Source organism: Trichoderma ghanense, assembly GCF_004382785.1.
Source record: "Trichoderma ghanense strain CCMA-1212 chromosome Unknown scaffold_3, whole genome shotgun sequence".
Classification (NCBI taxonomy): Eukaryota; Fungi; Ascomycota; class Sordariomycetes; order Hypocreales; family Hypocreaceae; genus Trichoderma; species Trichoderma ghanense.
In genome coordinates, this window is record NW_027395666.1 from 1,580,826 (window position 1) to 1,605,686 (window position 24,861).

A 24,861-nucleotide genomic window follows, 5' to 3' on the forward strand; every position below is an offset into this window, starting at 1 on the left:
CTATATAGGAAGTGGCCTGATTATCAGTGACGTAAGGTCCGTCCGATGGCGATGACACTCCAAAGCTGATGAAGAATGGAATCCAGAAAAAGGGCGGGGAAGCTCCAATGTCTGGGCATCCATGGCGGGGTTGAAGCCACAAATCCGGAGACGTCGAGAACTCGGTTATTCGTCACATACCTTGCCCTACCTTACCTCGACTCTACCTACTTATCGATGTGCTATGGCATCAGCTTATGAAGTAGTAGTATTTCTGACTGAATGCAGGGTGCTGGCTACATGAGCGGGGGGGACGCAGGTTTCAACTTTGATTGATTTGATTTGACTGATTAGATTGTAAGGCGGACATTGATTGGACCTGGACGGATTTGCCACTTAACGGGCCGTCCCAACAAGGCTTGTTCGGTGCCCTACGCTTGTATAGCAGAAAAGAAAAATGATCCAAGCTTCCATGTTCTGTTGCTCTCCTCGTCCTAACTTGAAGCCGTATCGACGAAGCCTAGAAGCTCAGACCTCCCCCAGCTCCTATTCGCCACAACTTGACACATGGACAATGACGATGGCGCGTCTAGGTCTCAGCAGCCAATCGTCTGGGAACAGCGTCTTACTATTCGCTGGTCAGGCCGCAAGAGGGCTTTCGGTCATAATGTCGTGCAATTCTGATATCAGGCTTTTGCCCTTTGTCTAGGCAAGATAGCACTTGCAAACTGCTACAAATGAACAAGTAGGCAATGATGACGACGGAGACGACAACAACAAGTGATGGTTGCCGGCTTCCACATCGCCACAAGATGGACCTATTCGCACGACAAAACTAAAAAAAGGGGATCAAGAACTATATATCCAAGGCCACTCCCAAAACGCCAGCCACAAAGAGCATCCGTCCTACGCTCTAATACCTTGGGACTTGACAAATAACAAAACAGAAAGAGCATGTGTTTTGTAAGACTAACACATGAATATGTATAGAGAAGCATATCCAGATAGTTTTCCCTTTGTTGGACCGCTGTACACTTCCTTACAACAGTAGCACTGCACTGCCGCCCAGGACACTGCAGAGCAAGAGGAGGGTGAGAATCGCTGCTCCAACCTTTCCGCCAGTCGTAGGCTTCGTGATCTTGTCAAGATCGCCAGCCGGATCAATGTTGCCCATGCCAGCACCGGGGTCTCCCTTGGAAGTACCGCCCTTGTCGGCCGTGACTGGCGCAGGCGCCTTCTGGACCAGAGTGTAGATGACGGCGTCCAAGGCGTTCATTTGCGAGCCAACACCGTTTTTGCCGTCATATGTACCCTTGGGGATCCACGTGAAGCCACAGCCTGTACCATCAATTCCCTTGAACGTAGTCGAGGCTGGGCCTGTGCAGCTGGATGCCGCAGCAGAGGCAGCAGTCTCGATGAGGGGCATGAGGGTCGGGATGGTGTGCGGAGCCAGCTGTATGGTGGATGCCATGTAGCGGATCAGGTAGCCCTTGAACGTGCTCTGGTCGACACTGCAGAAGCCTCGGGGCTCGCAAAACTGCTCGTAGATGATGCCGTTGTTGACAAACTTGGCGACCGTCTCCTTGACCATGCCGTCCAAGTTGGCCTTCCAGGTGGCGTTGTTGGTGAAGTTGTACATGGCGGCGGCGCCATGCATGTAGATGCCTGCGTTGTAGGACCACTGGTTCTGGTCCATCTGGCCGCACGTGTTGTTGCTGTCGATGCTGAGACCGTCGAAAATCTGGTACTGCGGGCCAATCAGGCCAATCTTCGTCTCCCAATCCCAGACCTTGAGCGCCCAGTCGGCATAGGTCTGGTTGCCGGTGTATCGGGCCAGTCGAGCGGCAATGTTGAAGAAGCAACCGTTGGCGACCGAGTTTTTGTAGTCGTAACCCTTGTTCCACGAGAAAATCTGCCAGCGGAGACCTCCACCACAGTGAGGATCCCATCGGCCGACGTACTGGTTGAAGACGGCCTGCGCCATGGCCAGCCACTGTGGTTGATCGGACGGCGGGTTGGGGAAGACATCTTCGGCGGCGGACATGGCGGCCATGGCCCAGAAACCCTGATCGTCGTTTCCTTCAGTCAGCGACTGGTTCGTGGGCAGAAAGCTGCCGTCGGTTCCGGCCTGGTGAAGCATGGCTTGCATCGTGACGTCGTTGTATGTCGTATCCTTGGTCATGCGCCAGTAGTCAATCATGGTTCCAAACAGCGCGCCGGCCTCCCACCCTATCTCTCATAGTTAGCATCGATATCCGCGATGACAGGCCGAACAGAGCAAGAGAAAGAAGAGCAGGGCTTCTGACAGTAGTACGGGTCTGGCAAGTTTCCGGGGGTATCGCCAGTATTGTTTCCGGTGTAGTACTTCATGAGACCAAAGGCAATCGTACTCGCGGCGCTTTTGACCGAGTCTGGAGCGGATTTGGTCAGCCATGGTCTTTTGCGCTGTGGGAGCACCTCATTCCATCTTACTGTCGTCGTCGATGGTCAGGGAAACGGCCGTCGCCCCCTGACCCAGCAGGCACAGGGCCGCTGTCGCAGCCACCAGAGGAGACTTCATGGCGTGCAGCCGGTTGAGAATTCAGAGTGTTTCGGACTTGTCGAAGAGATGTCTTATATGTCTTGGTGGGTGGAAATCGTAGTCGTCCAGATCCAGTCTGTCCAACAGGGAAGCAAAGCGGCGCGAGTCGAGGGTTTGCAGGACTTGTGCCAGACTGCGGTTCGCTTCCACCGGGGTATCGCAACCGAAGAGCTCGGCAGATCGAAAGAGAGTCAAAGAGTGAGGGCAAGAGATGCAACTGTAAAACGAGCGGCTGTTGCTAGGACAAAGCTCTATGCAATGGCGAAAGATGGATGGAGAATGGAGAACAGGAAAAGGACGTGAGGGCTCAAGGAGATCGCCGCCGCGCGTCAAACGAAAGTGGTCGCTCCACTGCTTACATACAAGCCTCGCAAGGGCTCGACGCTTAATAGAGACGGAGAACAGAAAACGAGAGAAGAGAGAGTGTGTGGCGGCAAGGAAGCATGCAAATCGGCACGCGAAAACAAGGGAAAGGTGCCAAGCGGTGGTAGGGGGGAAAGCGGTAATGCGGATGTGCACAAGAGTTAAGGCGCGTCATTTTCAATTGGAGGCAGCGGGAAGGGTGTCTGTCAGTGTATTGGCCGTGGGCATACGAGTCGAGCGCATGGGCGCACATGGTTGGCCGCAGCGCAATTTCACCGTCCTGCTAGCATCGTCAGAGTGCCGCGCTCCCCCCTGGCCCGTCGAGTTTCGAACCCCCATGAGGCCCGGCTCGACTGGGAAACTTGGGGCAAACGGCCTGAAACGCCGCACGGAGGTGGTGCGGCTCCATCGTGGTGCGGAGGAGGGATGATCGCTGCTTGTCCATCAAGCAACCCTGCCTGTGCGAAGTCTGTACAGTACCGGCTGCATGCCACAGCCCCGTGGATTGGCATCAGAGCCTGGAAACTGGAACTGCAAAGCGGAACGTAACGAGACGTCGAGAGAAGTGCCCTCGCACGAAGCGCGGAGCACGAAGCAAAGAAACCACGGCCGCACACCGGAGGCAGTGCTGCGTAATTGCTACGGAGCCGAGATTCCGGCAGCGAACGAGACCGGCAATGCGCACGTCCACTAAGGGGGATACGCAGAGAAGATTGCCTGTACGAAGCAAGGTAGCAGCAGCACCCCGTATCCAGTCCTCGCACTCCGTGCTGAGCCATCGCCAAGACAAAGTCGAATAAGGTAGTAGATACTTCGTAGCGTATTAGTAGGTAGGTAGTGCATCTATTGCTGCTTCGTTTCCGAGAAACATCACCGCCGCTATACCTGTCGTCCAAGTACCATCACCAGCGTCACCTTGTTTCTTTGGCCATCAACGCAGACATCCTGGAAATGTATGAGCACACCGCTGGAACTGTGCAACGGACGCCACGGAGAGTGGACGAAAACACGCAGGTTACTGTCAGCCAAAGTTGGGCTGGTTTCAAGCCAAGAGCGCCAGCCCCTGGCTCGGTTCCGATCGCCTCTCTCAAACCGCTGGACCGACATGCGAGGTGGATACAGTCCCAGGCTGAGGCTGTGCATCAGCGGCTAGTGTCCAGTTTTGGCAGCTTTTAAGGTTGGACGCGGCAGAGCAACGAGAGCTTGGCATTCGACGAGTTGCTGCGAGCGAGTGACAGCGCTGCCATGGGTTTTTAGTCGGCGAACATTGATTCCATTGCTGAAGTCGAACAAGCAGTGCGCCTCCTAGACTAGAAATGCTGCAGAGCGCTTCAGTAAGACACATCAGCGGACTCGTGGGCTTGGTGACGGTCGCTTCATATTTTCTGCAGAACCCATACCCTGTACTGTGTCAGAAAAGGTACCTGGATCGGACTGCCTGCTGTGTGAAACGGTGGCCAGGCTGCGGTTCAGGTGGTGACGAGGCTGTGCTGGCTTGGCCGGTACTGCACATCCAGCTGGAGATGAGATGATTGAGGCTGACGAAGAAGATGATGAAGATGAAGTGATGAGGCACAGAGGCCAAGAGGTGGACAAGACATTACCTACGGTAAGGTGCAGAGCCAAGGAAGGTACCTTCCAGGTACGGAGCAGATGTAAGGCAAGGTAAGAACCCAAGGCCTGGCTCCTTCCTTTCGAAAGGGGGGACGAAACGGCCCGCACAAGGCACCAAACCATCGTCATTGGCTGAGCTGAACCTTCAACTCCAGTCTCTAAGGCGCAGGTACACACACAAGCACGCAATCCACAGACATCAGTCCATGGCAGAACGACTACTGCGACATTACATTTCTCAAATCCAAGCATCGAGGGAGCCAGTTGAACCATTGGGAAATCAATTGCAAAGAATCCACACTAACACGGCCAATGGGCCAACAGTTGAACAATCTGGAACTCTGGAGCGCCATGGTTCGTTCAGACAGCTCCTGGTATCTCAAACTCCAAGACTAACAAAACAGACGGTATCTCCTCAAGGGAACAAAAGGAATCACTTAGACCAGACACCCAGACTCGTGGCATCTCCGCCCCTGGATATCGACATCAACGCCCCCCTGCCTCACTTTCCCAAGTCTACAACCTGATCCATGCCACCTTGCCCTTCAACGCATCAAAGATTCTCTTCCGCTCGTTGTCCTGGACATAGGCGTTGTGCTTCCTGTTGATCCAGAGCAGCCGCGGTAGGTCCATCGTCCACTGCGGCCAGTGCGTCAACTGCGGCAGCACCTCGCCTCCCTCACCGCTCTCGATGTTGTCGATGCCCTTGTTGGGATTTTGGCTGTACATGAAGTTGATCAAGTGCGCGCGCGTGCTGTACGAGGACGGCGCCGTGGCGTATGTGCCCTGGGCAAACACCGAATCCAAGAAGGAGCCGTGCGTGGTTCCGACGAGTCCCCCGTGGATGCTCATGTCGCCGTGGTTGTGAGAGTCCATGTATCCCCACATCGGCACGGATGGATCAGCTTCAGCGATCAAGTGCATCGCGATGCGGCGCGGGAAGCTGAAGAAGATGTCGCCCATCGTGGAGGTGACCAGCTTCCGGCCGAGCCACGTCTCGAAAAGTTCCCCAGTGCGGAACGGACTGCCGTCCTCGGGCTGGTCGGGGTAGAGATACGTCCATTCTCGCAGAGCCGTTTCATTGTCCCGGGTGAACTGGTTGAAGTAATAGGTCCGCAAATGGCCCCAGAGCTGATGACCCGCCTTGTTCTCGAGCAGCCCGTGGTTCAGTGTGAACAGGGCGGCCTCGTCTTCTTGATTGCCCAGAACCATCGGCACCTGCGCGAACTTGCCCTGCTTGATCAGCTCTTCCGGGCTGTCACGGAGCAGCTTGCCATCAGGCCGCGGAACATAGAGGAGCCTCAAGGCTTCGACGGCGTTGATGCCGGGGACGGAGTTGCTCGCCACCCAGAAGTCCAGGTCGGACAGGCCTCGCAAGCACTTCAGTGAGTCCAGTGCGACGTCGCATCCAGCAGCCGCGGAGATGGAGTCGTAGGTCAGCTGGGCCCTCACCGAGTCGGCAGCGTTGGCGGGCATGAGACTGCCGGAGCTCATGATGACGCCGTGGAAGAGCTCCCTGCCGTTGTACGTGATGTTGCCATCGTTGATGACAAGGTGGGCAAAGGCGGAAACACCACCAGCGGCGTGGCCGAAGAGGGTGATTTTGTCCGGATCGCCGCCAAAGGCCTCGATGTTGTCCGAGGTCCACTCCATAGCCATCCGCTGGTCGTAGAGACCCAGATTCGTCGCATCGCCGTAGATGCTCTCGTTGCCGGGCAAGAAGCCCCAGGCACCGACGCGGTAGTTGGCCGTGACGAAGATGAACGGGTGGTGGTTGTCGACGCCAAACTTGAAGAAGCTGGTCCTGTCGTAGGGCTCGGGGGATCCCACGACGAATCCGTAGCCGTGAATCATGAACATGACCGGCAGCTTGTCTCCCGCCTTGGTGCCCGCCGGACGAGTGACCGAGATGGTCAGGCAGTCCTCCGTCGACAAGTGGTATCGGACAGGGGCGTCCTCGTTGGTGCTGACATTGTATCGCTCGACATACTGATGCTTCAGATGGTCCTTGTGCCACGGGTAATCCGTCGGATTGGGATCATAATACCCTTCATGGCAAAGGGGCTCCTTTCGGGCGGCGTCAAAGTCTCCCAGCGGCTCCGTCCTTCGGACAGGCTTTCTCAGGCGGTTTTTGCCGGCCGGAGAGTCGGCAAACGGGATGCCGTTGAAGGACTCGAAACCGGCGAGCGACATGCCCCGAATTTCGGAGCCCGGGAGTTTGACAACAGGAGGAATAACCTCCTGGGCGAAGACGAGCTCCGCCAGCAAGGCGAAGAAGAAGACGAACAAAGTGTGGAATTCCATCTTGATTATAGCTAACATACAGGCTTGTGTAGAGCAAGGTTGAGTAAATGGAATGTTGAATGGAAGAAGAGAGAGGCCGCTCTGAACGGGGGAGAAGCCGGCTCTTTATATACGTCTGCCCATGTATCATCAGACAGCCTTGAATCATTTTTTTTTTCAATCTGCCTCCTTACTTTGTTTGTTCAAGTCGTCTGTTCGATACTGACTAGACACCTTACGGTCTTAGGTTATGCTCGGTTGAGCTTCGTACAGACTGAAGCCTCAAACTCAAAGTCTCGACAATGTGGGCTGGTGCACTTGAAGGGAAAAGAACGAGAAAAGATGTCTTTGGATTGGTTGGCTAATCATTGTGAAAGAATCAAAAGCCTGAGAGAGAAAAGATAAAGGATGAACGTCCCGGCCCAGCTCACACTCTTTGGTCATGCCACTGGCGGCGTTTCCGCCTCGTTGTTACCGACGTGGCAAATATCACACACAATTCCTCCAAGAGAGAATGCAGTGGTCACGTAGGGGAAACCGTGGACCCCAGTCACAGGTAACGGTAAAGATAATGTTGTGATACCGAACATTGCATGGGTGATGCAATTACTCTGTGGGAATTCCCTCCACCAACATCCAAACTGCTTTCTGAACACCAAAACGCGTTCCCCGTAATGCTACATTATATGTCGACTTGAAATCCCATTGCCAGGAGCAAGGAACGCCCCCATCCGACTACCCAGTTTGCCGTAAACAAGGACGGTAAAGCGACATCAGACAAAAGCAGACATGATTTTCAAGGCGTCCCCGGTGCGTCAAACAAACACATTGAAATTCGAGGAGAGGGAAACGAAGGCACGCAAACGCCATCTACGGTCTTGGAGACAAAGAGCATGCACCCATTCACGGAGGTAAGGAGCTGGAACGTTGAGCATATGGAGACGTTGACGCGGGCGTATACGCCTACTGCAGTGCAAGAGACTCTCCTGCGTCAGACCTTCAATTTTTTTTTACAAGGCAAATACGTGCAAGACAAGATTCGGCAAAAGGGCATACAGTTGTTAGTCGAGCCCTGCAAGCGTCATGCCGTGGAACTGCTTCACACATCGGACGTACGGTCACTTGAACGAGATGGGGGCGGATCAAGCATGAGGAAGAAGAAAGAAGGTGAATTGAATTGAATTGAAAACAAAAAAAAATCTCCTCAAGGGAACANAAAAAAGAAAAGAAAAGAAAAGAAGAGAGAGAGAGAGAGAGAGACAGATAAAAGACCTGGTATGCACCTCTTTCTATGTCAGTTCTCTGCCAGCCGGGAAATCAGCAAACGGGACTGCAGTAGACATACCTATGCCGAAACCAAGTCCTCAAGCCACGAGCAGTCCGCCACACTCCCCTCATAGCATCCATCCTCCCATAGCAGAGAGTCATCACAGAGTTCTCTCCCCCCGCAGCCTGTCAAAGTCAGGCAGAGCCGTGGGGGGCTCTGCGACACCGCAAGAAATCAGCCACTTAACCATGCCAGGCTACCACCGAGCGTCGTCGATAGATCACCAGTGGCATGAAGGAGCCCTGAAGCACAAGTTTACAAGCGGATACAATCTCAGCGTGAACGGGGCCGGTCCCCGTCCAGGCCGAGGGCGTACCGCCTGCAACTCGTGCTCCGAGGTGCTCCTATGCCAAAGGTGAGTCTATCGAACTCGGCCCGTGATAACCGATGGAAAAGCGGCTGAAATCGAGCGGCATGGGGAAAAAAAAGGAGAGAGAAGGCCTGGATGGGGGGAGAAGATGGCCCTTTATATACGTTTTCCAGAAGCACGGTCGACCAAGTGTTGAGGAAGCCCATTTCTTTGACTTTCTCTCCTTCTGGGGATGTGTGTGGCCAAGGCCTCAACATTGGGGGCCTCCTCTGATTACAAGCCGGTCCACGAGAAGTAAAACGACAAGAAACCCTCCGTTCGGCTGGTTTCCGGCAAGAAAGAAGATATTCGCTGGGCCAACTATTGGTTGTCGGAGGGTACAGGTCGGCACCGGGGACTAATCCTTGCGAGGAAGAATGAAGCCAATCATGTTCTCGGGGACATACCACGCATTGTTGGGAGAGCTTAATCACAGTCTCGAACAGCTCAACAGATCTTTCTGTGCTAGGAATCGACGTTGGCCGCTTGCTGGGTAGACGGACGCATGAAGTGTATCAGTCTTCAGGAGCTCGGGGATATCATACAACCATCTGACTTTCTTCGCACACCTCAACAAGATAACAGACACAGCCATGAGGTTTCCAAACTCAACAAGCGCACTCGCTATTTCTCCATTAAGCCCTCTCAATCATTAGGGGACAGCCAGTCAATCCTAACCGTAAACAAGCAATTCGCTACAACCCACACCAAGAACTCAAAAAAAAAGCATAGCCAAAAAAAAAGGGGGGGTGGACCTTATCCCAACTCCCTCAGGTCTTCGGATCTACATCACGGTCAGCATACATCCAATCCACCAGCATCACCTAAAAAAACTCACCTATACAAATAGCATTCGGCTTGTCATGCTTCTGATGGCACCACACATACACCCTCTTGAACGGATCCGACGACTCGGGCTGCTTCCGCTGGCTGCACAACCACCCGACCATGCCCTTGCTGGTGGCGTTTGTGCAGAAAGTAATGCAGCAGTCCGTCAGCGACGGCAGCCACACGTAGCTGTGCGCCTCGAAGCCGAGGTCGGTGCCGCCCTCGTCGTCGATGACGGCCGTGGCGTTGCCGAGGAACTTGTCGGCGGCGAAGGCCTGGAAGGCGAATGTGTTGCCCGAGGTGGTCTGGTTGTTGAGGAAGGTTGGCGTTGGGGAAGAAGAGGTTGTTGTTGATGTTGTTGTTGACGGTGATGTCGATGTGCTGCTGCCCGTCGTCGAGCTTGGCAGTGGAGAGGTTGATGTTGGCGCGCCGCTGAAGAAAACAGGTCAGTCATTCATCACACTCCTTCATCATTATTGGTGCTTGTAAGTAAACCCTCACCTGCTCGTCGACGAAGCTTCCTCCACAGGAGACGCACCCCCCTTCTCCTTCTTCGAGGCAAGCCCTCCCCCGACACCACCCCCCACCGCCGCAGCCACCACCAACGCAAGCAAAATCCCGACCACGATCCAAAACGTCCTTTTCCTCAACCCCAGGATCCTCCTCTCGGCACCCTTCCCCGTCGTCGTCGTCGTCGTCCCCGCCCCCTCGACATCCACCCGCGTCCCGTCAGGCGTCGTCACCTCGTACGGGCTGCCCCCTGCCACGGCAATCTTGGCCGTGTCCATGTCCTTGGGAATCACCGTCTGCGGCGCGGCATCGCCGTCGAGGTACTTGCGCTTGTACTCGGCCTCGAGGCGGGACAGTGCCTGGGGCGACTCGTCCGGCATGACCACTTCTGGCAGGCCTTCGTCGTGGGCGGGATACATGCCCATGGTAGGTCCGTAGCCTGAACTTATCGTCGATGACGGAGAGGCGGCTCGCTCGACTGGAGGCGGAGGAGGAGGAGAAGTAGTTGTACCGGCGGCAGCAGGAGTAGGAGGAGAGATCAGCTGGCGTTGGTCTTCTGGCGGTGACTGCTTCTGCGCGGCTTCGCCTTGGCCTTTATGCTGGCCCTCGACGGGGCCATCTCTTGCTGGATCCATAGTAAGAAACAGAGCAAGATGGGATAATAGTTAGTGTCTTCGGGTACGGTGACGAGTCAAAAACTAAACAAAGGAGGAGACGAAACCTTTGTCAAATGGACGGGTCCCCCCAGCTAAATCATCAACCTTGGACAAGAAGAACCCATTCGACTAGTCATGACAGACAGGGTCCTCGTCCTCAGTTTATAATACCAGCCCCAGGGCCAGGGCGAATTCGCCAGATTCTCAGCCGCCTCATCCTGACTTTCCTCGGCCACACTCCGCTCGGACTCTCTTCTTGTTCATTGCTCAAATCGAATCCTCCCCTCCCCTATGCATGTCTAAGGTTTTAGCTCAGGACATCGTCTGCACATCATTTCCCCAAAGGAGACTGACCCGAAAGGGTGGAAATTAAAAATTGAAGCAAAAAGTCGTGATAGGTCCAAGGTGGCCGGCTCCAGCTCTAGCTCAATGCCTTCTGCGTAGTTCTTCCCCTCAAACCTCAACTATGTCCATTCGTCGTAATTGTACCTCCCTTTACGACCAACTGCCGTCTGTACAAGGATTCTCCAGCTCACTAATAGAAATGAATCCTCTGTGCTGCAGAATCCCTGTCTTGTCGAAAACTGGGCTTCGCAGCCTTGCGCGGTTGTTTCATCGCGCCGTTGTCGCAGACGTTGCCTTCCTTGGACGAACCTTGAGGGGCCGTAAGACGGGGGAAATATTGCCCGGGCATCAATCACAAGCCAGACCCAGCACAGACCGAAAGGACGGGACGGGACGAAACAGAAGCATTTTGACAACCACCGAGCTGCAGATCATTGTGCCTTAATTTGTCGCGTTCTATAAGGTGCCTGTCTTGTTAGTAGTCACATGCCTGCTTGCCTAAACTCTCCTTGATTGTGAATACTGATATGGTAACAGTTGTTGGAGTTGGGCCCTCGTCGAAAGTCGCGTTTACCAAGTATCAGTGCCCAGTCTTTAATCTCGAGAACAATTTCCATTGTCCTTCTACAGAACCACAGAACCACCCAACCCAAAACCACCACAACCCAAAACCACCTACCCTCGACTTGCAAAGCAAACACATGTACTCGGCAGTAGAAAAGCTTCAAGTCTCGCTTAGATCCAAAGATGACAAGGGGAGGAGAATCAAACTCGTCCCCCGATCTTGGGAGTCCAAAGGATGCACAGCCTCGAGATTTGGCAAGGGAATTTGCTGACCTTTCCCCAAATCGGCGTCAAGCGCAAATCCTCTTTTCAGCCGCAGTGCAACGTCAATTATTACTCCGTATCAGAAATTAGAACAAGCGCAGAAAAGCATGAATTTAAACCTATCAAGGGCCCCATCATCAACGCTCGCGTGACAGCAGACCCCTGCCATACACATACCTGCCTGATATACTAGGTACTAACAGACTTATTACAACAAGAGGAGAAAAAGATGAGATACATGCATATGAAAAGCATCGCCGCCGCATGGGATGGTCGACATCTCCGTGCAGCGACTTTGGGCACCGCACGCCTCTGCTACACAAACAGCGAAACCACATCATGAAAATGCAATGTCAGCGCTATCACTATCCTCACCCATCCTGCACACCAACTCTCCCCGTGGCCAAACCCAACCCCAGACTCTTTTTTGCTCTAGCCAAAGCCTAGTCTTTGATTCATGAGATAACGTCCAAATTGAAGAGGAAAGAAAGATGAGATCGATGATATGGGTAACATGAAAGCATCAAGTCGTCGACTCCTTGACGAGGGAGCTCGCATTGCCAGTCCGTATCCCAAAATTTTTCTAAATCCCATGTCGCTGCGAAACTCTGCTGAAAATCCCATTGCCTTTTCATGATCTGTTCTTGCGGTCACTAAGGAGTTCCAAAAAAACGTCAGTCACCATGCATTCAGCGACTCCATGCGGAATGGTAACACTTACGTGCTGAGTCTCCGGGACAGCTGGTGCAGCTTCTTGTCATTATCCGCCTCTTCCGCCGCCTTCTGCAGGGCAATTGCCCTCTCTTCCTCTTGGTGCTTAACCACTTCGTCGTGAGTGGGGGGGAGATGCTCGTTCTGCAAATCGACTTTTCTGGCATCCTCAAATGAGCTAATGGCGTTCTTGATACCTTCGGCGCCGAGCATAAGAGTGCCCGCGGGCAGCCTTCCTCCCGAGACCGTCTTGAGCTCCGTCACACGCTCCGACTCCTCTCGCAGGACCTGGAAGACGCGCGACATGCGGCCAATGGCCAGAATCTTGTTCTTGATCGCCCTGCGCTTGAACTCGATCGAGTTGGGGTCCTCCAGGGCACCGGCAAGGGATGGCGAACTGGGTCCAGGGGATTGTGACGACGGCGTCTCCTCCTTGAGCTCTTCCTCCGAGCACGTGCTCAGAATGGCAATGAGCATGTCGGTAATCTTTTCGCCCACGAACGGCAGCGACCAGGTGAAGACGTCCATGAAGTTGGGCAGCCAGTACGGATGGGGCGTGCAGTTGAACTGTCGAATGTTCATGACATTGTTCTCGTACTTGAGCACGGCCGCCTTGTTGTTGTAGACGTCGAGGTAGTTTGGTGCCGAGAAGATGGTCATGACACTGGGGAAGCCCGTCGTCCGCGTCTTGCGATACATTCTGTAACCGGCATCCTGGGCTTCGTGGGCACGGATGACCGACAGCAGGTTGTTCTTTTCCAGGAACGCACAGGCGGCGTGATATGAGAAAAAGTACGAACACCCACGCACGTGGTTGTGCAAAAAGAAGTCGCTCGACTTTTCCTGTCCAAAGTCCTCGAGCGGGTCGGCCCATAGAATATCGCACATGAGGCCCTGGGTCGGCGGCTCCCTGAATCGATCAATCTACATTGCTCTGTTAGCCTCCGTTTTCTGGAACAGGCTCGCGCCTCTCCTTGAGCCTCAGCACAGGATTGTCTTACACTTCTCAGGTCGTCGAGCGTGTGCAGCTCGGGACTCAGACCACCGTGGATACACAAGAACTGCTTGTTCATAACAGCAGCCAGGGGAAGGCAGCAGAAGGACTCCATGCAGGCTTCGTACACGGCCTCGGAATACTTGTGCTTGCACTCCAGCTTGAAGGTGAAGTAGTCAGTCAGGTGGCGACACTCGTGGTTGCCTCGCAGCAGCCACAGTGTCTTGGGGTAGTGAATCTTGAGAGACCACAGGTAGAGAACGCATTCGATGCTAAAGTATCCTCGATCGACGTAGTCGCCGAGGAAGAGATATCGCGTCTCGGCAGGGTCGCCTCCGACCTCGAACAGCTTCATCAGGTCGTAGTACTGGCCGTGAACGTCGCCGCAGACGGTAATAGGGGCGTCCATCTCGAGGAGGTTGGGCTCGGCACGCAGAAGCTCGGTACCCTTCTTAATGATCCACAGCGCCTGCTCCTCGGTAAGCCGGCCCTCGCGGTAGAAGTGCTGCTTGAGAAAGTTGATGTCGGGCTTTTCCTTCTTGTCGTCTTCGAAAAACTGCTCGTCCGTAGGCTTGAACATGGCCGGCGCCTGGACATCTGTAGACGGGCGATGCCGTGAGCTGTCAGCGGAGCCATATTTGAGACGAAACTTGTGTGTGTGCTTTGGGGCGGGCGGCGAATCCAGACGAGCAGCCTCCCCTTATCGACGAGCATCGCGGGGTAGCTGCGAGAAAGCCACCGACAGAAAGCACGGGGTGAAGCCCAACGTACCTTTGCACACTCGCTCGAGCGTGCTGACCTGGTTGCCATCCTCCATCATGTGGATGGTGAAGTCGATCTCGGGCAGCGGCTTCTTCTCCTGAATTGCGCGGATGGCATTGTCGACCTGGGCGGTCCGTCGAGGAACCTGCTCGGCGTGGTCGCCTTCAGAGTCCATGGCGGGCGACTAGAGGGCTGAAGAGGGGGGGCTAAAGGACGAGAGGCTCGAGGGGATGGAGGAGAGACACGATCGCTTCTGGGGTGGTGTTTCTTCAAGGAACGAAGAACTGGAGGCCGTCGGGAGACTCTGCGGTCGAAGAGGCCCTGGAGCCGCGGCAGCGTGGCGGGTAGCGGTGAGGGGCGACAAGCAACAGGCCTGCAGCTGGCGGTTCAGACGCTGGGGGCGAGGCAGGTCTCGTGGGCAGTAGGAGGCAGAGAGAATCGACGTGGCGGAGGAGCCGAGTCGCCGTAACCAGACGAGAAATCGGAGCGCTGGCGAGGCAGAGGCGAGATCCCTGGTGTAGTGGTGGAGGCTGACAGGAGAAGGAAGTTTGGGGAGTCGGCCATGGGGTTGGAGGCTGGCTGCTAACCTGCTAGGCCTCTGCTAGGAGGCCACTTCCACCGCTAGGGGACGGAGGTCGTTGCCAACTTTAGCACCTGGAGGAGCCCGCTAGAAGCCTGTCGGGTGCTGCTGGGCCTCGTACTGCTACCAGCCAAAGGCGAGGCCGAGCGGGACAAGCTGGTGTCTTGGTACCTCTTTGTTTGCGATTGGAAGCCTCGTGCTGCCCAATCACGGCGTCCGATGTTCACGTTACCTTGCAATGAGCGCTGAGACAGGATAATGGCTTTGCTTCACAGCCATGTACAATATCTTGCTACATCCTAAGCAAATTTCATACCTGACAGTTAATGCCTTCTACTACGAGTCATCCAGAGCTTCTCTTGGTGGTTTCAGGGACTTGTGATGATTTTCATCGCCGGCTCTGGAGTGCGCCACCCAGCAGCCAAATAAAGGGGCGGGGAGGCGCAACATGGATTCATCGACATCACCCGCCACTGGGCTTCGACTTGAGTCCTAGACAAATCGAGTTCCTTCGGTCGTCTGCCGCAAGCGTCTCTTTGTATCTCTTTCTTTCCTGCAAACAATTTCGTAGTTACAGCTGTACTATCGACAAACGTGATTGTATCTCAAATGTCCATGTTGGAATTCGTGCTGCAAGTCTCGGGTACCAACTTGAAGCTGCCCCTCCTTTTGCCATGCGTTTCGCGAGCCCCAGCGCATTGGACAGCGGCAAACGGAGCAGATGGTCCCTTTGATTGTTTCCCGCTGCAGCCCCGCCTTCAATTCCGCCGCCAGACCCTGAAGATTTCGAGCCTTGTTGCTTGTTTGGGGGCATTGATGATGTAAGCCTCGAGGTCAATTGCTGTCTTCGAAGTTGTTGTTTGATGTTGCAAGTTGCAAGATTTCCGTCAATCGTATCCGAACCAACCACTTTACGCACGGCGTGTCAACGTCCTGGCAGGCAGCAGTTTCCCTAGTCGAGCAAACTGAATGTATGGTATTTGATGGAACTGGACCTATATATCCTCTTCTTTTGCCTAGATGCTCTAAGACGCCAAATCGTACGCAGCAAATCTACCTGTATCCATGTCCTCTATTGCCACGTCATGCTCTTTCAAGCCCTTGAACCCTTGATTCTTTTCATTTTCTTGTGTGTATTTTGATCGATCGAAAGGCCCCTCATGGCAGGCTGTAGCCACCATCCACAATCATATCCAGACCCGTGGTGTAGGAGCTCGCATCGCTCGCCAGGTAAAGGTATGCGCCCTTGAGCTCGCCGACACGACCCTCGCGACTGTACGGGCACAACATGTCAGTGACTACCCGAAGGCATTGTACGGGCATTTCCGTTGCAACTTACCCCATGACAATCTTGTCCTTCCACAGCGTCTTGGTCTCGGGCGGCACAAAGTTGGAGATTTCGGTAATGATGTATCCGGGGGACACGGTGTTGACGCGGGCAAAGCCCGTCCACTCGACCGCCAAACTCTTGCCTGCAGACAGCAAAATCGCGTCAGCCTCTGCTGCCAATCTACCTATAATCATCTAAATGTCATATATCATCCCCCATCACACTTACAGAAGTGAATCACGGCCGCCTTGGAGCTGTTGTACACGGCCTGCAGCTGCGGCACGTTGACGATGCTGCCGCTCATCGACGCCGTCGCGATGAAGCTGCCGGCGATGAAGTTGTCCAGGGGCTTCCCGTCAATCGTCGTGCCCTCCTCCTTCTGGCGGCGGAAGTGGGCGCCGGCGCTCTTGGCGCACCACATGACGCCGTCGACGTTGACGGACATGACGTTGCGCGCCGACTCGACGGAGCCGTCGATGAAGGCGCCCTCTGTCCACGTGATGCCCGAGTTGGCGACGAAGACGTCGAGCCGGCCGTCGAACTCCTTGACGATCTCGGTGATGGCCTTGTCGACGGCCTCGGCCGATGTCACGTTGACCTGGTACGCCTTGCCTGTTTGTTGTCCCAAGAAGAACGTCAACCACAACTCTCGCAACTCGACGGAATTCTAATCACCCATGCTATGGAAGGGAAAACGGCTTCATTCATGCCCACGCACACTTGACGCCGTATGTCTTGGCAATGTCCTCGGCCGAGGTCAGGGCCTGCTTGTTGCTGTTGTACCAGATGGCCACATTGGCTCCGGCCTCTGCGAATCCCTGGGCCACAGCGAGCCCGATGCCTGCACCTGCACCCGAGACGATGGCCGTCCGGCCCTTGAGCGAGAAAAGGGGAAGTACTCGCTCGACATTGGGGACCGCGGCGTTGTCGTGCGGAAAGGCGCCGTTCTTCATCTGCGTCATCTTGGCTGAAGTTGTTCTGAATCGATGTAGAAACGAGGTTCGGGGGATCAAGGCGTCGGAGAAAGAACGAAGTCGGTCAAGATCAAAGTACGAGTAAATGGCTTATCAATGGAAATAGTGCTGGGCAAGTGACACCATCACCAGAAGACATGCGGCGGGGGGAGACACCTTGATAAGACTCTCCTTTATGCGACTGCCATGCATTGCATGTCACCGCCGGAAAGAGGCCACTGCTTCCCACGGCGGGACCCTCTCCCTCTCTGCGGGTGCGACATTTACTCGTACGTCTACTTGCCCGCGTTGACGCGCTCCAATGTCGACTCGTTATTTGCTCTGGTCTCGATGCTTGACCTCGCTCGTCACTCCCCCAGGCTCCAGCTGGTAGCCCATGTGGGGATGCGCTGTCAACGGGTCACCCCACGTTGGAGTGCTTGAGCCTATCGCCGTGTCTCCAACAAGATTGGATGTCGTACGGATCAAAGATAGGCCAGCTCAATCCAAGTATCGGTCGTCAGTTGAACTTGTTCCGCTGTTGATTGGCTTACACACAACCCGTGCCTCATCTTCATCAACAGCCCTGCTTATTACGGCACCTCTACTCATCAACGGCTCCTCTCGGCCTCACTCTGTGCCTGAGTCGAGATTCGATCTCCAGGCCGCCCCGCCATATGACATAAACAAGCCAAACAATCCCCCAAGCTCCGCAGCCACCCCAAGCCACTTATTCTCCTCTCCTCTCTTATCCGCACCAACAACAAGCAACGACTTGCCCAGTGGGAGCCGCTTGTTGGGCCGCGCCAGCCCGATTGCTTAGCTAGAAGCTTCCTAGCGGGATCCATTTCCGCCCTCTTCTGCGAGCTGCGGACTTGTAGTTTTATCATCTCGGTCGAGGGTCGAGCCTGGAGATCCCCACGTCAGACGTCTTGATCGTGGGGGTGGGGGGAAGGCTTTGGTTGAGGATGTCCATCTTGTGATTTGAGGCTGAGGACTGGATATTGAATCGACTGTTTGGAGAGCCGCAGGAAGGAATTTGATCAATTGGTCGTTGATGGTGGTGTTGTACGAATGGGGGTCATGACTGCAGATACTAGAATGAACGAATTCGCTGAGGTGAGCCGTCTCTCTATGTACTGTACTGACAACATCTCATGATTCAGACTTGATCATTCTTTCCATGTCATTCATCTGGGCAGTTCTACAACCGATCCTTCGTCATTCATTAAGCATACCGACATACATACAGCATCCTCTTCTTTAGCGCAATTGCATATTGGAGGCAATCACATCCTCACGCGGAAAGTTGGTCAGTTTCCAACGCGAGACAAAGTCGTCGCGGCTGACTATTTTCCACATCGTCAGTCATTTTCATCGCAGTTTTCGAGACGGTGGCGAACAATGTGACCAATACTCGAGAGGGTAGGCTTACTGTAGGCACCGCAGATGCGCCGCAATCCCTCAAATGCACTTCTCCCGTGAAGCACTCGCCAGTTATCAAAGACTGACAGGATCAGCATCGCAACTCGGACGGCAGTCGTCGATGCACTTACTCAGCACTCGGCCTGGCTCCAGCTGAAACCAGTATTCGTGATCTTTACGCCTCAAGATGTCATTCCATTTTCGTGCCGCTTCGTACCACGCATCAACGTCGACATCCAGGGGAACAACACCGCGGTCGTCGTTGTTCCACCTGATCCTGTGCAGCTGGTCACCGCTGACTTCAATCACAGGATATGCCATGTCTGGTGCAATCGCCACGCCCTGGTTGCCGCTCGCATGCCACGGGAGCTTGACCTTGCGCAGCATCTCAAAGTCTTCTGGCGACTCCCTCCTGAGGGTCTCAGCAGCATGAAAGCCATCTACCAGCAGCGATTGTCCGCCCAGCACCTCCGAGGCGGGCTTGTTCGTGGGCGGCGTATGAGATAACAGGTGGAATGCTTGTAAACCTGCGGGTTCTGTGAAATATGTCGTGTCCGTGTGTGCTGGAAGGGCCAGATTGGTGTAGGCCGTGTCGGCGAGGGCTAGATCTGGGATGAAGTCGTAGAAACCCCCGTAATGAGTATTTCGAATCGGCCCAATGCTTTCCAGGAGCTTTTCTGTGTCTTGTGGAGTCTTGGGAGAGTTGACAACGAAACAAAACCCGTAACGGCGCTACTTGTGGTGAGCTTTCTGTTACTGGATCAAGGGATTATAGCATGTACAGACAATCTTGCTGGTCAGCTCGGCCATTCCCTTGGAAGAGGCGCTGCTCATGAGATTCTCAAAATCGACCTCTGGAGGAGCTGAGGATATTGTTGCGCCCCATAAGCTCCTGTCGCTGAGAGTGCGTTAGATGTCTCGATAGAAAATTGTAATTGCCTGAGACCCAACTTACTATTGGTTTGAGAGTCCCTTTTGCTTGGTGCTCTCAAGGTTGCTACTCAGCCAAGACCAAGTATAGTGGCTTCTATGAGAGTCCGACCCTAGCAGACGTTAATGGGAGCCATGGCAAGCGTAGCATGGAGCTGGGAGTACATAGTATGTCGACACCATCAGCCTGGGGCGAGATTTCTGTAGGTGAAATGTCCTCCGGTATCTGCAGGCATGGCAAGATGAGCACTCCGTCCCATCATGGGTAGTTCGTCCGGTCAAAGTTACCGCAAAGGTGTCAAAGTTGCGCTGCAGGGTATCCTGGTTTACGCACTGAGCGCAACGGCAGTTGTCGCTGCAAGAAGAGATTCGTCGGTGAGTGTTCCATTCACATGCTCAATGCTTCTGTCATGTGTGACATGGGAGCCAACGCACCGAAGCCATATCTTGGACCTTGTAGCACGTGTTAGTGTTTGAGAATTTGTGGTACGTGGTGGTACAAGGATAAATACAATTCAGCTTTTACTGGTGACCCAGAATCGTTGCTCTTGAGAACGAGGCCCCTGGAGCTTGTCTCGAGCGTTGTCGCATAGAATCGTGGCCGTGGTAGAGCAACCGAGGTTCGCCGAAGGATGAGGCTGCATGCATGTATGCTTTGGCCTCTGAGGCGGCCAACGCTGAAGCTGGAATATAGCAGAGAGTGAGTTATGGGAATGGTAATAACGTAGGAGTAGAATCAGTGTGACTGACTTAGCTATTCGGCCTCTCAACAAGAAGGACATGACTTATATGTGCACCGAGAGCAGACGACGGGTATCAGCCAAGAGGGCATGTCTCGAGAGTCGTTCCACCAGTGTGCTACTAATACCTCAGCAGAGGTATGGCTCAGGTGGGATTGCTTGTAGCTCGCTGTGTTATGTAATACACCATGTGAACCGCTCCTAGCCTTTAATAGCTTACACCGTTGTCCAAGCAGTTCTTCACTCTGGCACCATGTGCTCATTCTATAGATCCGATACCTCTATCAAGATCATGTCTGAGAATTGCTTCCATCATGTATTAGACGTCAATACCTCCTAGTCCTGCAGATATTGTTAACTGCTTGACATGTGCCGGGTGATTATTGGTAAGCGCTCTATTCTGCATGGTTCATGCACTGCAAACGTGCGCGCCTGTTTGCCACGTGAAGAATGTTGGATGAGCCAGGCGCTATCTGGCACGAGCGCACCAACTAGAAATAATTGAATTTGCAGCTCTTACTGTACCGGGCTCTCGTACCTAATCTGCAGCTGGCAAGTTCAAGTCCACGTTTATCATCCAGCACCTCCATAAAAAAATTGGAAGTCGCTGCTTGAAGTCGTGCTTCGTGCTTCCTATCAGTCGCCGTTCCAGCACCAAGCTCTTATTCTATCGCTCTCTACACCTTTTCTTCTCTTCTTCTCCTCCTCCGTCAGCTGCCTGCCCTGACGGCTCTCTCAGCGAGGCGCCTCCGTTCGCCACGGTCAACATCGCTCCATTGTCCCCCAAAAAGCTGTGCGCCGCCCTGCTGGCCATGGAAACATCGTCATCGAAGCGACGCCGCTGCACGATAGCCTGATTCTTGCGAGATTCGAAGAGCGTTGGATACCGAGCAAGGGAACAGCTTCTACAGCATGAATTCGCGACAGCGCGGGTTCGATACGTTTTACGACGACCAGGTCGCAGCCCGTCGGCAATTCTACGCGCGAGAGACTGCTGTTAATCGCATCAACGACGTCGCCGTTCTCGTCACCGTCGCCGCCCTCGTGGTGACTCTGCTGGCCAAATTCTACAGCCCCGACGGATCGCTTGAGGGTATCTTCTCGCTGCTCGGCGAGTTTCTATGGGACGCGCTGGTATTTCTCACGCCTGCGCCGCTGCTTTTCGCTCTTGACGACTGGATGGACTCCTCCGCGACGCGGCCGATGCGCGATACCACGAACCAGAGCAATCATGCTGCGAAGAGCGAGGCGATGCGGAGGGTGATGGGGTTGGACCGCCAAGATGGCGTCATGAGCTCGGTGCTTCGCGCCAGAACAAGAGCGCTGTCCATGACGGGGAGTGTCTTGGGCCTTAAGGCGGACTCGGACCGGCCGGCGGGACTCGGGAATCGAGATAACTCGTGTTACCAGAACAGTGTGTTGCAAGGGCTGGCGTCTCTGCAGTCGATGCCTGACTACCTCTCGGCGTGCCTCAAGGGTCTGGAAGAGGGAGGTCACGGTGCCGATGGGAACGTAGCTCACACGCTGCGCGCGCTCATTGCGGATCTCAACGACGTTTCGAACAACGGGAGGACGCTTTGGACGCCTTCTGTGCTGAAATCGATGAATACGTGGACGCAACAAGACGCCCAAGAGTACTATAGCAAGGTCCTGGACGATGTCGAAAAGGCAGCAGCGTTGGCAGCCAAGAAGCTATCTGCTGAGAAGCTCGCGGGACTGGAGAGTGGCGACTTCAACAGCACGGACGAAGGCTCTACTAGTGAGCACAGCGACGACAGTGGTTATCAAAGCCAGTCGTCCAGCTCTAAATCGGACTCGATACGGACTTTGCGGAATCCCCTGGAAGGCCTTCTGGCCCAGCGAGTGGCCTGCGTGCAATGCGGCTACTCAGAAGGGCTGTCCATGATCCCTTTCAACTGCTTGACGCTCAGCCTTGGCCTCGACAAGAACCACCACGATCTGTACGAACGACTGGATGCATACAGCAAGCTCGAGGCCATTGAGGGAGTAGAGTGCCCGAAATGCACCCTGCTCAAAGCGCAGAGACTTCTCGCTAAGCTTGTGGAGAGAATGCGATCCGAGGGCGCGACCGACGATAAGCTGGGCGAACCCCTGCGGAGGCTGGAGGCTGTCCAACAAGCCCTGGAGGAAGACCAGTTCGACGAAGAGACGATCAAAGATCGCTGCAGAATCACTGCACAAAGCCGAGTCAACGTGACGAAGACGAAGCAGATGGTGGTCGCGCGGCCTCCTCAGAGCCTGGCGGTCCACGTGAACCGATCCGTCTTTGATCCGTCAACTTTCAACATGATCAAGAACTCGGCACCCGTGAGCTTTCCGACGACGCTGGATTTGGGTCCATGGTGCCTGGGAAGTGCTAGATCCGTCAGGTCCGCCAACAAGGAGGCTGCGGATGACGAGAAGGGTCAAGACGCGGAGGAGCGCTGGCAGCTGGATCCCATGTCGTCCATGGTTGCGGGGGACATGGGAGAATCGAGGCTGACGGGGCCAATCTACGAGCTGAGAGCGGTCGTGACGCACTATGGCCGGCACGAGAACGGGCATTACATCTGCTATCGAAAGTATCCGCCTCTCAAATCGCAGGGTGCCGCTCATGCAGACGACAAGGTCGTGGCCTTGCCCGAGCGCCCTGCTGACGGCAAGCCAGCAGAGCCAAGCGCGGACGAGACAACGACAAGCGATGAGAAGCCTAGCTACACTGACAGAGACTCGACGTGGTGGAGGCTCAGCGATCATAACGTGTCGCCAGTCAACGAGGAAACTGTCATGAGTCTGTCGCCCGGCGTGTTTATGCTCTTCTACGAGTGCGTTGACGCCTCCATGATCTTACACTGCGAGGCTGAAACCGAGGCTGCAACATCTGCGAAGACTGCCTCGCCGGCCACGACGAAGCAGGACGACGACAAAGCGGAGAATGGAGCCCCCACTATGCCGGCAGCAACGGCATCTCTAGGGACCGCTCGAGGAGAGATTTCTCCTTCAACGGCGGCCGCGCCAGAGGCTGAGCAGCCGGGGGCGGCTCCTGGGAACGCTTCGGAGGCGGGAGATACATCCTCATCAACATGATTCATCCCATTCGTCGAGGGCACATGGTTGAACGGCATGGGTGCTGCGTTTCTGTACTTTTTTCGTTCTCTTCTTTGTCTTATCATTGAATTGCATAGCGATGGCGTTGGTTGTGGGACTCTGAAAACAGCATCCATGATGGGATTTGGATTCCGGCGTGCGGGGACAATTACTAGGAGTACGTTTGCTGGGACCTTGAGGGCGGATGTCCTCGCCTTGAAATTGATTGGTGTCGGAACGGATGAATACCTACAGCGACGTGGAGTTGCCAATAACCACAAGACCAGTATTATGACCAATTTCAGACTTTCCGCGGCTGTGATACTGAAGGATGGTGACTGTTGAACTTGTTGTACCCATCAACGGCGATGCCCGCTCGTTGGGCTTGGACCCATAACGGAAGAGGAGGCAGCACAGCCACGAGGAACCTCTTAGCATGTGAAATTCGGCACGCACCTCCGTCATGAAGTGATCATTCATGGATATTGCCGGTCGTGCAAAAGGATTCAGCTCGTTTCGCCATGAGACCATCTTGCGCTCCCCTCTCTCGTCATCGTTACGCCAAACTACTTCGTGCCACCAGCGAGTTGTCAATGGGAAACCTCCACTGCCTCTGTTGCTGCAATTAGCGCCGTTTCAACGCCCATTGTGGCATTGTTCCAGGGCCTGGCCGATCCATTGGTCTGGATGTTTGCAAACACGCAGTCTGATGGAGCTTCGCTGGCCGCAGCATTGATATGCCCCAAGCTGGAAGAGGGTCAAACTCGGAGACCGAAGAGAGCGAGAAAGAAAGAGTAAAAAAAAAAAAACAAGCAATACGCTAGACAGGGGCCTGGGCAATCTCGGCCCAATCGGCGCCCCGTCCAAAACAACCACTGGCGCTTGTTCCCGTACAAAGATGTTAGGAGGCATGGATGCTCCCTGCAAGGCCCGCTGGTCGGCGGAAAAGCTTGGCGGGCGAGCAAAAGCCCGTTATTCGCTGCGCCCTGCTGGAATAGCGCTTTATCAAAGGGTTCTGCAAGGGGGAGGGGAGCCTAAAATGGTCAGGAAACATCAGCACAGGGGGGTGTTTTGGGGGTTGGGCTTGGGACGGCTGGACGGCTCCAGAGGGGGATCTCAGCCATGGGAGAAGGGAAACGGGCCCCCCTTTTATTCCGGTGAGTGCTTGATGCAGGAATGCTGAGAGGCCAAGAGATGTTGTCTCGGTAAGCAGGGGGACGGAAGGCTGCTTGGCTCTCCATTAGCGATTACTGTTCTCTTGAGCTAGACGAGACAGTATGAGACGGCGCGGGACGGATGGCAGTGGCATCCAAACGGGCGCGCATCCAGCCGCGGACAGTGGACGGGTGTGCTTCGGATCTGATGGAACGAATGTACGTGATGGATCGACAGAGATCAATGATACCTTTTTAGGTGAACATTTGACATGGCAGCTGATTAGGCTACTTTTCGCCCTATGCAGCCTGGCGGAGGTCGAGCTCCCCCTTTCCGCAGACTGCTGCCAACTCCCTCCCTACTTACACAGACGCTTGCTTTCATACGAGGCGAAGGCTGCTCAACGGTGGATACTGTATGTATGGATGGCTTAGAGCAAGTGGAAGAGATCCCGCTAGCACCGTCTCGGGCGTGTTCCGTATCCAGGTACGTAAGGAGGTTGCGAAGTACGGGTACTGATACCGTCTGAGT

At 54.6% G+C, this 24,861-nt stretch overlaps 9 protein-coding genes across 9 annotated transcripts; 2 read left to right on the top strand and 7 right to left on the bottom strand.

Moving 5' to 3' along the window:
* Positions 1 to 1,018: 1,018 nt before the first annotated feature.
* CCMA1212_003846 (Mannan endo-1,6-alpha-mannosidase DCW1) lies at positions 1,019 to 2,539 on the bottom strand (the record flags this gene model as incomplete). The annotated part of the gene is made up of 3 exons (XM_073701175.1): positions 1,019 to 2,208; positions 2,286 to 2,390; positions 2,452 to 2,539. The coding sequence occupies 3 exons, from the start codon at positions 2,537 to 2,539 to the stop codon at positions 1,019 to 1,021; spliced, it is 1,383 nt and encodes a 460-aa protein (XP_073560579.1).
* Positions 2,540 to 3,410: 871 nt separating this feature from the next.
* Positions 3,411 to 3,617, top strand: CCMA1212_003847 (uncharacterized protein; the record flags this gene model as incomplete). The annotated part of the gene is made up of 1 exon (XM_073701176.1): positions 3,411 to 3,617. The coding sequence occupies one exon, from the start codon at positions 3,411 to 3,413 to the stop codon at positions 3,615 to 3,617; it is 207 nt and encodes a 68-aa protein (XP_073560578.1).
* Positions 3,618 to 5,053: 1,436 nt separating this feature from the next.
* Positions 5,054 to 6,841, bottom strand: CCMA1212_003848 (putative secreted lipase; the record flags this gene model as incomplete). Its single annotated transcript, XM_073701177.1, has 1 exon — positions 5,054 to 6,841. One exon carries the CDS (start codon positions 6,839 to 6,841, stop codon positions 5,054 to 5,056), a length of 1,788 nt encoding a protein of 595 aa, XP_073560573.1.
* Positions 6,842 to 9,266: 2,425 nt separating this feature from the next.
* CCMA1212_003849 (uncharacterized protein) lies at positions 9,267 to 10,469 on the bottom strand (the record flags this gene model as incomplete). The annotated part of the gene is made up of 3 exons (XM_073701178.1): positions 9,267 to 9,280; positions 9,335 to 9,756; positions 9,826 to 10,469. 3 exons carry the CDS (start codon positions 10,467 to 10,469, stop codon positions 9,267 to 9,269), a joined length of 1,080 nt encoding a protein of 359 aa, XP_073560572.1.
* Positions 10,470 to 12,294: 1,825 nt separating this feature from the next.
* CCMA1212_003850 (uncharacterized protein) lies at positions 12,295 to 14,305 on the bottom strand (the record flags this gene model as incomplete). The annotated part of the gene is made up of 4 exons (XM_073701179.1): positions 12,295 to 12,316; positions 12,385 to 13,298; positions 13,376 to 13,965; positions 14,140 to 14,305. The coding sequence occupies 4 exons, from the start codon at positions 14,303 to 14,305 to the stop codon at positions 12,295 to 12,297; spliced, it is 1,692 nt and encodes a 563-aa protein (XP_073560170.1).
* A 1,563-nt stretch (positions 14,306 to 15,868) lies between these two features.
* CCMA1212_003851 (L-xylulose reductase) lies at positions 15,869 to 17,140 on the bottom strand (the record flags this gene model as incomplete). The annotated part of the gene is made up of 5 exons (XM_073701180.1): positions 15,869 to 15,983; positions 16,050 to 16,182; positions 16,269 to 16,652; positions 16,759 to 17,018; positions 17,136 to 17,140. The coding sequence occupies 5 exons, from the start codon at positions 17,138 to 17,140 to the stop codon at positions 15,869 to 15,871; spliced, it is 897 nt and encodes a 298-aa protein (XP_073560749.1).
* Positions 17,141 to 18,256: 1,116 nt separating this feature from the next.
* CCMA1212_003852 (uncharacterized protein) lies at positions 18,257 to 20,030 on the bottom strand (the record flags this gene model as incomplete). Its single annotated transcript, XM_073701181.1, has 8 exons — positions 18,257 to 18,342; positions 18,429 to 18,500; positions 18,550 to 19,150; positions 19,205 to 19,316; positions 19,374 to 19,445; positions 19,471 to 19,574; positions 19,637 to 19,703; positions 19,861 to 20,030. Coding segments are annotated over 8 exons (1,284 nt in total), but the record flags the coding sequence as incomplete, so codon positions are not given.
* A 970-nt stretch (positions 20,031 to 21,000) lies between these two features.
* CCMA1212_003853 (Ubiquitin carboxyl-terminal hydrolase 1) lies at positions 21,001 to 23,175 on the top strand (the record flags this gene model as incomplete). Its single annotated transcript, XM_073701182.1, has 1 exon — positions 21,001 to 23,175. One exon carries the CDS (start codon positions 21,001 to 21,003, stop codon positions 23,173 to 23,175), a length of 2,175 nt encoding a protein of 724 aa, XP_073560746.1.
* Positions 23,176 to 24,180: 1,005 nt separating this feature from the next.
* Positions 24,181 to 24,416, bottom strand: CCMA1212_003854 (uncharacterized protein; the record flags this gene model as incomplete). The annotated part of the gene is made up of 2 exons (XM_073701183.1): positions 24,181 to 24,209; positions 24,275 to 24,416. 2 exons carry the CDS (start codon positions 24,414 to 24,416, stop codon positions 24,181 to 24,183), a joined length of 171 nt encoding a protein of 56 aa, XP_073560752.1.
* Between the last annotated feature and the right edge of the window lie 445 nt (positions 24,417 to 24,861).